Source organism: Pygocentrus nattereri, chromosome 11, assembly GCF_015220715.1.
Source record: "Pygocentrus nattereri isolate fPygNat1 chromosome 11, fPygNat1.pri, whole genome shotgun sequence".
Classification (NCBI taxonomy): Eukaryota; Metazoa; Chordata; class Actinopteri; order Characiformes; family Serrasalmidae; genus Pygocentrus; species Pygocentrus nattereri.
Genome location: NC_051221.1, coordinates 39,229,314 through 39,243,647, shown reverse-complemented (window position 1 = coordinate 39,243,647; position 14,334 = coordinate 39,229,314). Strand labels below are relative to the sequence as shown.

At 39.6% G+C, this 14,334-nt stretch overlaps 2 protein-coding genes across 4 annotated transcripts; both read right to left on the bottom strand.

Annotated features, from left to right (window-relative positions):
• Positions 1-527: 527 nt before the first annotated feature.
• zgc:193726 (uncharacterized protein LOC561161 homolog) lies at positions 528-10,535 on the bottom strand. 3 transcript variants are annotated; one of them, XM_037542699.1, is made up of 7 exons: positions 10,181-10,535; positions 8,125-8,214; positions 7,934-7,981; positions 5,003-5,053; positions 3,481-3,510; positions 1,363-1,398; positions 528-1,181 (listed from the first exon to the last, which is right to left on the bottom strand). In XM_037542699.1, the coding sequence occupies exons 2-7, from the start codon at positions 8,211-8,213 to the stop codon at positions 1,049-1,051; spliced, it is 387 nt and encodes a 128-aa protein (XP_037398596.1). In that variant the 5' UTR covers position 8,214; positions 10,181-10,535; the 3' UTR covers positions 528-1,048. The 3 variants fall into 3 exon arrangements, with proteins under 3 accessions (XP_037398596.1, XP_037398595.1, XP_037398597.1); XM_037542698.1 differs by lacking the exon at positions 10,181-10,535 and having other exon boundaries at positions 8,125-8,319; XM_037542700.1 differs by lacking the exons at positions 5,003-5,053; positions 10,181-10,535 and having other exon boundaries at positions 8,125-8,324.
• Positions 10,536-10,915: 380 nt separating this feature from the next.
• On the bottom strand, positions 10,916-13,188 carry atp6v1f (ATPase H+ transporting V1 subunit F). The gene is made up of 2 exons (XM_017706445.2): positions 12,935-13,188; positions 10,916-11,703 (listed from the first exon to the last, which is right to left on the bottom strand). Exons 1-2 carry the CDS (start codon positions 13,090-13,092, stop codon positions 11,502-11,504), a joined length of 360 nt encoding a protein of 119 aa, XP_017561934.1. The 5' UTR covers positions 13,093-13,188; the 3' UTR covers positions 10,916-11,501.
• Between the last annotated feature and the right edge of the window lie 1,146 nt (positions 13,189-14,334).

Sequence of the window (14,334 nt, the reverse complement as noted above, 5' to 3'; positions counted from 1 at the left end):
AGGTTAGGGAACTGGCCTTATGACCAGAAGGTCGCCGGTTCGATCCCCAGAGCCGACAGTACATGACTGAGGTGTCCTTGAGCAAGACACCTAACCCCCAATTCCCAACCGGGTACCATGGATAGAGATGCCCACCACTCCAGGCAAGTGTGTTCACTGCCCCTTAGTGTGTGTCTATTCACTAGTGTGTATGTGGTGTTTCACTTCACAGATGGGTTAAAATCCCATTTGTGGGATTAAAAAGTGTCACTTAATTATACAGAACCATTTTCAAAAATATTCTGTACAGAACCACATACAACACATTCCCCATCTATCAGAAGAACCGTTTGACCATTCATGGTCCATAGCTGTATACAAAAGTTTGGGTACACCAAATTGCATATTTTTGTAAATTTTTCAAACAAAAGTAAGTTACAGATCCTCTCAGGAGCACACCTCTGCGCAGCTTAATACACAATTACTGTTCATTTTCTGAACTTAACACTTTAAAATATTGGAAAAAATATGTTACTTGAGGCATATAAAAAGGTTCATATTTTTTAATATGTCAAATTAACAAAGACAAACAATAAACAAAAACAAACATTGCAGTAAAACTTGCAGAAAATTCAATATTTAAGTATGTTCTCTGCAAGAAATGTGTACTAAAATGTGTAGAACTATGTTCTCAGGATGTGTTAATGTATTTTCACTTAGAAAATCAACAAAACCTAATTTTGCCTGTGGTGTTCAAACTTCGTTCTAAGGCTTTATCTCGTTTTTAAGGAAAAAATCTAAACATGATGTACTATGTTCAAAAATTCTACCCTTGACTAAAACAAAACTGAAAATCATTTTATTTAAGAAAAAAAAAGAGCAGTTGATACACAAGGAAGGTCATTTCAACAGAACCGTCCAGTATGAATAACTTTTAATCTTACTTGGGTGGCTTATGTTACATCATCAAAATCGCAGCTGCCAAAATGTTGCAGCCCTGAAATTATTAATGAATTCATTTTTCTTTCCAGAATAAATGCGTTAGAAAGATCCTCCTCCTTTTCGGCCCTCATCTCTTTCCTATCCCATAAGGGTCATGGGTATCTCCAGCTGACTCATCTCCAGCCTGGAGCTTCTCAGACAGGTGGTGCACGGCACACGTAGGTAAAATGCAGCCTGCTTTTCGAGAAGTCCCCGAAAACCTAAACAAACATACATGGCTGTTGTTAGTTGAAGGCAAAATTGGACATTTTAACACTTTTGCTTTAGAAATACTTCTACAATTCACTGCTGAGGTCAAATCAACAACTTTCAGTGAAGCCAGATAGAGAAAATAAATCTCTCACTGAAAACAACTCAGTGATTCAAAGATCATATCAGCACCTTCTGATCACATGGGAGGGAAGCTGGAAAAACATCCTATCAAGAGCACAAAAGAGAAAGGAAATTGTTACTCATGTTAAGGAGAACACAGACACCTACAGTTTAAAAGTGTACAGGGCTTCTTTTAGTAAGTAACTGTTAATAAAATAACAATCTATACAGGAGATTTGGGGTGTAAAGCCTGAAACTATAATCAGATTAAAATACCATCCGATTTGAGTGCATTTTTCGACATATTGACCAATCAAGCAGATCAGCTTCTACAATAAAAATGTTTATAAAAACAATTCAGTATTCAGACCTTAGATATTTACAAGAAACACATGATGATTTGTTTTAAAAACTCATTAATAGACAGTAATAAGCTAAATACATACAAAATCTTTTATAGGCTGAGCAGTTACATCTCATTGTTTTGAAGTAAATGTGTCCTAAGATCTGAAAATCAGTGTGGAACATTGAGAACTGTCGCAATCGAAACATATTTTCTGCAATTTCTGTGACAAAGGTTTTTTGAGCGATGCCTCAGAAGAAATACTTTTGGTTCCCTAAATAATCATGAGAGATTTGTGAGTGTGAAGAAGCTTCTAAATCTAATAGGCGGACTGCGGTCCAGACCTGGACCTATAACAGATCGTTTCATTTCGAAGGGGTGGTCCTATTTTATTCGGCGTAACATTTCTAGTCATTATGGTAGCAGTTTAGCAGCCCACGAAACTCACAGACCAATCGCATGCATTGTAAATATCACACATGACACTACCCAGCCAATCAGATCTGTCCGTTATGATAAGCACTGAGACTTGAGTGAGTGACGCACACACACAAGGGAGGGTCAAGGCAAGACACAGCAGTCAGAGAAGAAAGTGAGCCAGAGTATTTTACATGTCGTGCCTGTTCTAATGAAAGCACTGAGAGGTTTGTGATATACAGTTTTTATTCTTGCCATATTTTAATCTCCACTCAGCTCTCCTGACAGCTGCAGCTGCACGTTGTCTCAGAAACATCTCAGGCCCCATTCACACTTATAACATGCATTCTGGGTCATCTAGTTAGCGTTAAAAACAAGTGTGTGATCCGATCGCTCAAGCCACCTTCGGAGGCAGTCAGGAATGCAACCGACCACAACATGTTACATTAAAGCGTCTTCATACGTCTTCAACAGCACCGCTTTAATCAACGGTATCATCACAACAAAAACCAAAGCAGCTTCCTAGCTTCATTTGTTCCACCTCCTCCATACACCTGAAAAAGATGGTTCTTCAAGGGTTCTTGAGTAAAGGCAATGATTTTGTTAGTTCTACATTGAACCATTTTAAGGTTTAATTGTATGGTGAAGTGGTTCTTTAGATCTGTAGAGCCTTTGGTATCACTTTATATGGATAGTCCACTATAGACCCCTATAGATTATCCACAGATGTTTAAATTGTTAACAAACTATCTGTTGTGTAGTGGGGTTAGGGTTAGGATTTGGACCAGGTGAGGGTTGGGCTTAGGTTTTCGTTTGAGGTTAAGGTTAGAGTTAGGATTAGAGTAGGTTTAGAGTTAAAGAGCATTTAGTAGATGTTTAGTTGAATGTAACTCATACGTGAGTCAAAGTATCTACAAAGCAGTTAGTTTGACATCAGAACAATAGTAGAACAACACACTCCATCAATATGAAGAACCATTTCACCATACAAAGAACCATGTAAGTATCAAATCAATATAACCATTGCTTTGACTAAGGAACCCTTGAAGAACCGTCCTTTTTTATTGAGCACCATTTGTTTACAAGTCCCATTAGCAGTTCGTGCAGTCTAAATGTTTGTAGCAGCCCTTTCGTTTACACCGACTCGCAGGTACATTTGTTGTCTGACAATAACCACAGACAGAGATCAACGTGAATGTGGGTGGTACCCTCCTCCAGTCACAAAACCTGGAGATCAATTCATGATGCAAGGAACTGGCAGGTGTGAACAGCTGTATGTCTCACTGCTCACGTATGATCAGGACCTCAGAGACGTTTAATAGGGCATTACACAATTACCTTTATAAGCACCCTAGATTTCATTAAAACCGTTAATGAGCATCACGTCCCCTCCTGAATGGAGATGTTATAAAAACAGGACCACCCACCTTTTTCCACTGGAAATTAATGTAGCATTTCTGGTAAAAATAAAAAAGGACATGTTTTAGTTTCAGTACAACCATTTATATGACCCAATTTAACAAAAATGGAATAGAAATTGTGGCCTTGGGAAAAATTATGTCACATATTCGTATTTTATGTTACTCAGCAGGCAAATAGAAATTGTGCTTTTTAATATTTGAATGTGTTTTGTACCATATCGCGTTGGCTTCTAAAATAACAATATGCCATATCTTTTGTACAGATGGGCTTTTATGTATATTTTTTCTGGTATGTTGAATTCGGCCAATAGTCAAGAAATGTGCATTAAATGTGTAGAATTGAGTTCAGCGTAGGGGGTGTGTTAACATCGTTTCACCTGGAAAATCAACAAAAATGTGTAGGTCGACCGGAGATGTTCAAACTTTTGCATTGGACTGTGTAAGGCTGTTTTTGATGAAGGTCAAGCACATGTTGTGTGCGTGTTTATCAACTGCAGCCCTGCTCCTTTCGCTGTGATAATTGCTGCACGTTAGGTGTGGAGTGGTGTTGTGCACTGACAGTGTGAAAAGGCCACGGTACCAATAGTGCTCATTAAACCTGCTGGCCTTTACAATGACATTTTTAAACATTCTCTAATTTGTCAGCAAAACAGCAAATAATAACTACCTACGAAATGATGTTGAATGCATTTAAAGATATAATCCAAAGGTTTTGGAAAACAAAAATAAAAAAGGTACCTTCCATGTGTTGAGCAAGATAAATACAAACGTCTTATAAAAACTAATTTTATGGTGAGAGCTGATGCAACATTTGGGTCATAGCAACTGTTTAAGTTAACTTCATTGCAACACCAGTTGTAGATATTGCAATGACACCAATATAAAGTAGACAAGCACTTGTAGGCATAGAAGATGTGTTTACATTACTTAGGTAACCTATAGGTATATATATATATATATATATATATATATATATATAAGTGTATACCTAATTATGTTGTACAAAAGGATGCTTAAATACAACTTGTAAAATGTGTTTATTTTAAATGCATTTAAGTACCTTTTAGGTGCAGCATAACTCAAAAAGTAGCACTGAAGTAAATCCAGTAGTGTGTTTATTATATAGTCAAATTGTAATATTGGTTATATCTATACCATTATAGCCACAAGTCTACTGCAAAACTATGAAAATACTTAAGTGCAACTACCATAAAAGCAACAAAAGCTGTGAATAACAGCCTGTAGTTTGTGTTTGAGGTTTCAAGGTGCAAATACACCACTGCAAAACATGTCCTAATTGACAGCATCTAAGACCTGTTGTTGTGATTTCTTGACTTTGTCTTGTTTTGTCCAAGCTTCCTGTGCTGTAGTGTGTCATATGACACTGAGTAAGACTGACTGTTTGGATGAAGGAGCTGATTCTGAATCAGTGCTGCCGCTGTGAGGCATTTATAGCAGGTGGGTCTTGGTAATATAGTCACCTGTGTTACAAACAGGCATGGCATATGGCTGTGCACAAGACACTCACTCTGACTCAGTGTTGTTCTGGGAGGAACCACAGAAGGGGCCTTCACAGTCACTGGGGAAAAAACACAGTACGCTATCATGTGCACCTGTTACTTTTGTCTGTCTGAGACACAAACCATCCTTCATTTTATCCACGGTTCCTCCACAACAACCTCTAAAAGTAATTAGTAAAGACAAACTAACTATTATAGCATCGCACATGCTGGCTTGCATTGCTGTGGGAGCACGGAGGGTGTGGCCATACAGGGGCCTGTGCGAGGAGCCTCTTGGGAGGCGCCACATTTGCGGTAGGAGGTTGTTTTTGTTAGATTAGGTTGGGAATACACTACATAATTATTTGTCTGATTTTAAGCCTGATTTGACCCTTGCGACAAATTTCCACAATCTGAAGCAGTTTTCCAGGTCAGGAGCTCAATCGGAATCAACTGACGGCACGGATGAAGGTGAGTTGTGTGGTTGAATGGGACCTGCCTGCTATCTTAGCCATTTTACTGACAATTAGTAATGGCGTGCCTGTTCAGTAAAAGGGGGCAGTCGTGGGCTGGAGGTTATGGAACTGGTCCTGTCCCCAGGGCTGACAGCACATGACTGAGGTGTCCTTGAGCAAGACACCTAACCCCCAATTGCCCCCTAGTGTGTGTGTCTATTCACTAGAGTGTATGTGGTGTTTCACTTCATGGATGGGTTAAATGCAGAGGGGGAATTTCCCCATTTGTGGGATTAATAAAGTATCTCTTAATCATAAAATAGCGTTTGCCTTGTTTCTTGTGTCTATTTCTATGCTGCTGCCACACTGTATGGTACGCTCACGCACTTCAGCTGAAAATAAAAAATAAAGGTCACCTTTCACTGATTTTCATTTCTTGAGGATATTTTGTGTTTAGTCCTCTCTTGGGGTCCTGGTCAAATGACATGTTTTGCTGATTTTCTAAGTGAAATTAAGGGGAATTCCCTTTATTTTTCAAAATGTCCACATAATCAAAGAATTAAGATGTAAACAAAGTCATTCGGAGTGGTTTGGTGTGAAATGCTCTGTTTTAGAGAAACATACAGAGTCAGAATTGTTCACAATGGTTATGATGGGAACCAGACAACTAAAAGCTCCCTCACAGAAAGTTATTCCATTAAATGGTTACAAATACTCTGCCTGATGCTTGAAACACCGTTCTGAACCTTTCTGAGAAAAGCTTTGGGCCTAAAATGTATTTTTAAAAAATGCAAACAGGACATAATGATACATGGAGGTTGATGCAAAATAGGATACTCATAATACTCATACCTATACTAACAAACCCAGAAGACACATGTAGATTTACTGGTGGTTTTGGATGGTAAATAAAATATCTATATTTGTGTTGTAGACACTGTGACTCCTGGTTCCAGTCACCACCACTGTAAAGGCATGCGAGTCAGTGAGATTCTCTACAAATGAACCATTTCACACCAAACCATTTAAAATGAGGTGGAATTCCCCCATAAACAAACATAAATGTGCCATCGTTCTTCGATTTCTAGTGCACAATTTCCATTTATTTGCTGAGTCTAACATACTGGAAAAAATAAAGCACAAAATATACATGTAATTCGACCAGGGACGCACCAACCTTTGCATACAAGTATAAGTTGTGAGAAAAATGAGCTTGTATAAAGTTAATGCCTCCTGTTTGAACTGTTTAAACACAGTCTACCCAGCTTTGCAACCACTGTTATGGGCTAGAACACAAAATGTTCTAAGTGAAGTTTTGAGACAAAGTCTTATAAACAGATGAGACTTAATTCAGCCACTTATTTTGAGCTAATTCTCCAGGATGCCTTGCTCGTTTATCACTGGCTGAAGTGCATAAACTCTGGAAGATGTTGCGTGTTTACTTGGCTTCGATAAATCCTGCTTGAAATGCAAGTGTTTAATAAAGGAGGCCTAAATGTATTAACAGTTATTCAGGAATGTTTGGGTTTTCTTTAAATGCCTTAAAATTTGTGTAAATATCAGAAAGCTGTGGAAACATAATGACCCCAAAACATGCTATTAAAGTGAAATGCCACAGATTTTTTCAAATTGTCTGTATAATTAAATGGAACCAGATGTCTGAAGCGTTTAATGCTTCTAAAAGCTCCTTCACAGAAAGTTACTGTTTGAAATAGATGGGTAGATAGAACTTTATTGATCCCCTTGATTTCATATAAACTTACATATACTGAGCAAATAGACATAAGAGTAGAAATAAAGTATATCTATTTGTATATTTACAGCGTATGAGACAGATTTGCTGTATTTACCTGATAATAGGCACTGAGTGGCATTAAGTAAGCTAAAAGCATAATGTGTATAAACATAACTAGGAGATGCAGCAATATTACAAAGTAAAGCGCACAGTGAAAATGTCATTACGGCAGCAAGTTATTATATATTGCACAGTGAGTGTTAACAGGAGAGGTGATACAGTGATGTGGTTTACGAGTACACTACAGCTTTAAGAGTACAAATCGTTGCCTTTTTTAGAAAGCCTTTCCTGGTGTAGAGGTACGTGAATGGTGGTATGAGGCAGAATATTCCTCACCAAATTCCAGATTCATCACTATTTTGCCGCTATCAACATTACATACTGTATTAAAGCTCTGAAGACACTGGTGGCTTTGTACAGCGCATAAAATGGTTATATTTGCATTGTAGACAACATCACACTTGGTTATTAAGGACTCAAGACACCTAGGCTGATAATTCTCTGTAGAATGGAGCATTTCACATTAAATCACTCTGAATGACTTTGTTCACATCTCCATAACAGAATTATGCAGAAATTTTGAAATATTGGTGGAATTCCCCTTTAAGGAAACTAAGCATATCAGTGGCAAACAGTCAAACATAATGTACTGGCTAATAAAACCTTCCAGTTAATATCCAAGCATGAAATTGATGGAGCATTATACTTACACAGTAGCGTTGGAGGAGTTCACTGGATGGGGAGGTACCGCATTATCGCTACAGGGAAGGAAAAAGACACTGAACTTTAGTCTTTTGTTTTGGAGTCAGGCATTGAAATACCTGTAAAGTATTAGAAAAGGCTGACATAACAAATAAGGTCCCAGCTTTGATGGAGCTCACTGTGGTTATTGGTATCTTACCTTGTGCTGTTCTTTGTGTCACTGTGGTGGAGTGGTGATCCAACAATAAACCCCAGGAGCAGTACACCGCAGGCCCAGGCAGAGAGCATACTGGCGGAGTGATGAACAAATGAGTCTGGATCAGACGACTGCAATGCATTTATACATCATAATCACTCCCACAATTAATCAGTGCCTGTTTATCTCCCATCTTTGACACATAGCGCTATCTATGTGGACAGTTCTCACAGGTCTGGCCAGTGGGTGCAGCAAGAGACAAGGACACATGCTCTCACCAAAAAAAAAAAAAAAAAAGAAAGAGAACAACGGATTAGATTAATAGGTCTTTGTCCGTGTTGTGAACATTGTTGTTCCTTCTCAGTGACAGCATTACGCAATTAATCAAGTACAGTGTCTCATTAGCACAGATACAGAAGAGATCTCAAGGGTGTTTTCCTTCTGCTCTGTGTGTATGGCCTTGGCCTCCTCTTACTTTCACTGATGACAAATATCCTATTTTTCACAGAAAGCAACCATTTCAGGATTGCATTCCAACAAGCTCTCTCTCTGTCTATATATATAAACCTCATATCTCCAAAATAGTGACTTTACAGGAGAAGGAAAAAACATACTTGAGTTTCAATGTAAGTCAATGGAACCAGAATTTTTCCCATGTCGTTTTGGGTCATTTCTTTAAGGCCATACATCATAAAATTTACAAACAACGTAAAGAGTAACAGATACTTTCAAATTATATCAAAAACTCAAAAAAATGACAGAAATGGAGATACAAGATTTTCTTCCAACAGCAATATATATATATATATATATATATATATATATATATATATATATATATATATATATATATATATATATATATATAGTAAATCTTAAATAACAAATTTATTTGGTTTTCTTTGTGAAAATATCACATATATTTGCTCAATTCAGCCAAAAAGCAACTGTACACTTTGCACTTTGCATATGACAATATATGAAGAAACCTGCTGTTATTATTACACAGCTGGTGGTCTTCTGAAAAACCTGCTCCAGTTCTGAAAGTTTATTTAATGAGATCTGTGCTACAATTCAAAATGGTTTATTTAGAATAAAGTGTTTAATCGTTTTCTAAACTATTTTAATATCTGTTGGTGTAGCTTATGTAACATGCAATTAGTTTAGATGGTTTTCTAGGCCATAAAACTAGATTTGCCTTTAGTGTCTTGGGAAATAAATCATTTCTAACATATTTAATATTAGAAGAAGAAAAAAGTTTTGACACATTTTATTTTCCAATATCAGTCATAAAATCAGCAATAAACAGACATTGTGCATTAATGTTTACAGAAAAATATATATGCATAAAGTTATTTTGGACTGTTTCTGTTGTTCTGTTCATCATATATATATATATATATATATATATATATATATATATATATATATATATATATAAGTTAACTAAATAATGCTAAATAATGACAAACTGATATAGGTGGCTTTGTTTCTGTCATCAACTATATATTTTATTTAATATTATTTGTCAAACAGTGCAGCAAGTCTAGAAGTTTTCTTAAATTGTTTCTCTAACAAGGAATAATAATAACTCTTGTTCTATTATTGCATACAAAAGAATATAATTGGGGCAGGTAGGATGTGGGATGTTGAGGCCCCCAAATGTTCAGAAACAGTCCACACACACACACACACACACACACACACACAAACATTTAGCTGTGGATGTATCAGTGACACCAAACTAGATCAGTATTAAGAGGTTTTCCCTGTTCTCAACACACCTGATACAAATAATCTGCTAAGTAACAAACCCTTAGTGAGCTAAAATACAGGAAAAGCATAAACAGGGGATGTCCAGGACCACAGAGAACCACTGATGTCACAACATTGGCTTTTTTGCTTGGTGTTTTTAACATTGCATAAATGAATGAATGTTCCTTGTTGCACCATGACGTTCCTGGAGGAACGTAATTTCACTCCACTGTGTACTTCGAAAGCCTCTTGACTTGAATCTGTCAGCCAGTTAATCTTTTTCAGATATATACTCAGGACTCACCTAACTGACCACTGACGATCCTCTGGCGTAGTCCTTTAGAATAAACTGCAGACTAGATTTGCATGAAATCCACAGTCATGTATGCAGAGTAACAGAAGCCCAAACATCAAACAGTGAGACAAAATACTGCGGGAAACTGATCCGATCTCTTCCTTCTGGATTTTGGAAAATGCATAGGCAGGACTGACGCTGCATTTGACCGTGGCTTCAAGCCTGGGCATTAACAAGAGAGGCTTTGTTTTAAACTACCTCCAAACCCCTTTAGTCTAGACGCAGATCAGACTTAATGCTGGGCTGAAAAACTGTGTCAAAGGTAATTTTCCATTTTAAATGTTATAGGATTCGAAACTGGCCTGTTTAGAGCAAGGGGCTGAACCACAAAGCTATCAAGCAAACAATGAAACATAAACGTGTGACCCTCACAGAATCTGAAACATCTGCTCATTTCCAGGAACATCTGGTGCCAGGCATAAAAATAGGACCCCAGTTCGGAGAAACAGCCGTCATTCTTAGCAAGTCTGTTTATTATATTGTATTATCTGATTGGCATCCATCAAGGTCGTTACACAGAGTGGTCAGTAGTTGGACTTTTCATTAGGCCTGACTTTTGTACCATTTACAACAGCAGTGTTCACACTATAAATCTACTGTATGCGAACCAAAAAAAAACATGATTTACAAAGATATTTCATACGAAACAATGAAAGTGACAGCAATCAAACAGTGAGCAGGAGAGCCGGTCTGATATCTCCTCTTTAATGAACATGACCGTTCCTTACAGTTCTCAACAAATAAGTTAACACATTTGTTAAAACAAGTAGCATCTGAATCATTTTATTACACAAATGTGACTGAAATCTAGTTAAACTCTATGGTATGTTAGAATTAATGATAAGGAATGTTATGACTGCATAAACCACCTATGTTTACTTAAAGCTGGATGGATTATATAGTTATATAACTTATATTTAAGTGAATCAAAGAAAAAAAAAAGAAAAAAAAAAACGTCTTTATGTGCCTTAAAAAACACAACAGCAATTACATCACTGAGCACCAGTAAACGTATTTCATATTTCTGATCTTCAAACACAACACAGAGAGAGAGAGAGAGACAGGAAAAAACACACACATTAACAATATACACTGACAGGAGCGTTCTAGATTCAGCCTAGCTCAGGCAAGGCATGGGAGAGCGACCTGACAAGTACCAACAGATTCTTAGCTGCTCTTAACCTAGTTCCCATTAACAGCCAGTGCATCCCCAATGCTCCCTCTCCCATCCTCTCTCCTGACTAGGCCATGATCCCACCGGGGGTCTGTCTTATCGGAAATCTTCTGCGGAGAACATGCCCTTAGCCCTGCGCAGGATGGAGTCTTTGGAAGCGTCGTATGGGTGCTCTTTCGAGGGGATTTCCAACACGGCAGGGATGGACTGCATATGGGCATCTATGGCATGGCGGATCATCTCTGCGATGAACTGGTTGATGAGGATGATCCCGATGTCACTGCGAGCCAGGAAACTCCTGTGGCAATGAACGAACAAGACTTGAGATGTACAGAAAACAGCCACAACAAGATTTATCACAGCTCAATGCACTGACCGGCATGACACACGGGCCAAACGTATTCACAGAAACATCCAGAGGGAAAGTTACAGTGACTGCAGCCCTATTTAAGATGGAATGGAAAATTCAGATTAAAAAAAAAAAAAGAAAAAACACTGGCCAATTCGATTTCAATGTGTATAAATATACACTCACCGGCCACTTTATTAGGTTCAACTGCTTGTTAAGACAAATAGCTACTCAGCCAATCACACGGCCGCAACTCAGTGTATTTAGGCCTGTAGAGGTGGTCAAGACAACTTGCTGAAGTGCAGACCGAGCATCAGAACGGGGGAAGAAAGGGGATTTAAGGGACTTTGAACGTGGCGTGGTTGTTAGTGCCAGACGGGCTGGTCTGAGTATTTCAGAAACTGCTGATCTGCTGGGATTTTCACGCACAACCATCTCTAGGGTTTACAGAGAACGGTCCGAAAAAGAGGAAATATCCAGTGAGCGGTCAGTTGTGTGGACGAAAATGGCTTGTTGATGTGAGAGGTCAGAGGAGAATGGGCAGACTGGTTCCAGATGATAGAAAGACAGCAGGAATTCAAATAACCAACCAAAATCTCTGAGGAACGTTTCCAGCACCTTGTTGAAAGTCTGCCATGAAGAATTAAGACAGCTCTGAAGGCAAAAGGGGGTCCAGCCTTTTACTAGCAGTGGCCAGTGAGTGTACATCTGCAACGCTGGGCCTTAAGCAGCTCTCATAACTGCACTATTTAAGGTGGGATGGAAAATGTGAATGTCAAGCAGCTCTCAGGTCACATGAACTGAGCACTTCCACATAAAGGAGGGACAGCTGGTCATTTCACACTAATGCTGCGTAATGACCGGATTTCTCACACCAGCGGCCGTTTAGAGGTCCAGTAGCACAGTTAAAGGTGGGTTCGGGTTTGTTTTAGTTCTTTAGCCGCAGTAAAGAGACGCAGGCCGAGCGACAGAACCAGCTCAGCTGAAATGGTTTAGTATTACCCAGGCGGCTAAGCTAAGCTAAGCTAAGCTAAGCTAAGCTAAGCTAAGCTAAGCTAATGAGAGAAGCCCACCACACACACAACACTAACACAGCTGTATTTCACACTTTACACAAGCGAGTAAAAATCATGGGTCACAACCCGACACGGTCTGGCCGAGACGGAGATGAAGGTCTCACTTGAAGGTCTCCTCGATCTCCGTGATGCTGGTGTCCTTCTCCACCACTAAGAAGTTGGGTTTGCGGTTTTTGTTCAGCTCCCCGATCCCCCCGAGCAGAAACCCGGTGCAGGTGTCCTCGTCTCCTATCACGGCGATCAGTTTACCCCGTCCAGCCATCACCGTTCAGCGCAGCGACGATGTCTAAATAAACCGACTGAAAGGCCGAGCTGCTGTCCGTCCTCCTCTCCTCCAGATCACATGCTGCAGTCAGCTGACTTGCCTCACTTCCGCTTCAGGCTCCAGCGCTAAAGGCCGTCCGGAGTCAGAGGGCTGGTCCCAGATCAGATCTCTCCCGTGTTTGTGGCCGTTTTGGTATCAGGAGCTGACTGTAGATCAGCGCTCCTACTGTAGATCAACTCTCCTACTGTAGTTCAGCTCTCCTACTGTAGATCAGCAGTCCTACTGTAGATCAACTCTCCTACTGAAGATCAGCTCTCCTACTGTATATCAGCGCTCCTACTGTAGATCAGCAGTCCTACTGAAGATCAGCACTACTACTGTAGGTCAGCTCTCCTACTGAAGATCAGCACTACTACTGTAGATCAGCTCTCCTACTGTAGATCAGCGCTCCTACTGTATATCAGCGCTCCTACTGTAGATCAGCTCTCCTACTGAAGATCAGCGCTCCTACTGTAGTTCAGCTCTCCTACTGTAGATCAGCTCTCCTACTGTAGATCAGCAGTCCTACTGTAGATCAGCGCTCCTACTGTAGATCAGCGCTCCTACTGAAGATCAGCACTCCTACTGTAGATCAGCAGTCCTACTGAAGATCAGCACTCCTACTGTAGTTCAGCTCTCCTACTGTAGATCAGCTCTCCTACTGTAGATCAGCAGCCCTACTGTAGTTCAGCTCTCCTACTGAAGATCAGCTCTCCTACTGTAGATCAGCAGTCCTACTGTAGATCAGCGCTCCTACTGAAGATCAGCACTACTACTGTAGATCAGCTCTCCTACTGTAGATCAGCTCTCCTACTGTAGATCAGCGCTCCTACTGTATATCAGCGCTCCTACTGTAGATCAGCTCTCCTACTGAAGATCAGCGCTCCTACTGTAGTTCAGCTCTCCTACTGTAGATCAGCAGTCCTACTGTAGATCAGCGCTCCTACTGTAGATCAGCGCTCCTACTGAAGATCAGCACTCCTACTGTAGATCAGCAGTCCTACTGAAGATCAGCACTCCTACTGTAGTTCAGCTCTCCTACTGTAGATCAGCTCTCCTACTGTAGATCAGCAGCCCTACTGTAGTTCAGCTCTCCTACTGTAGATCAGCAGTCCTACTGTAGATCAGCGCTCCTACTGTAGTTCAGCTCTCCTACTGTAGATCAGCTCTCCTACTGTAGATCAGCAGTCCTACTGTAGA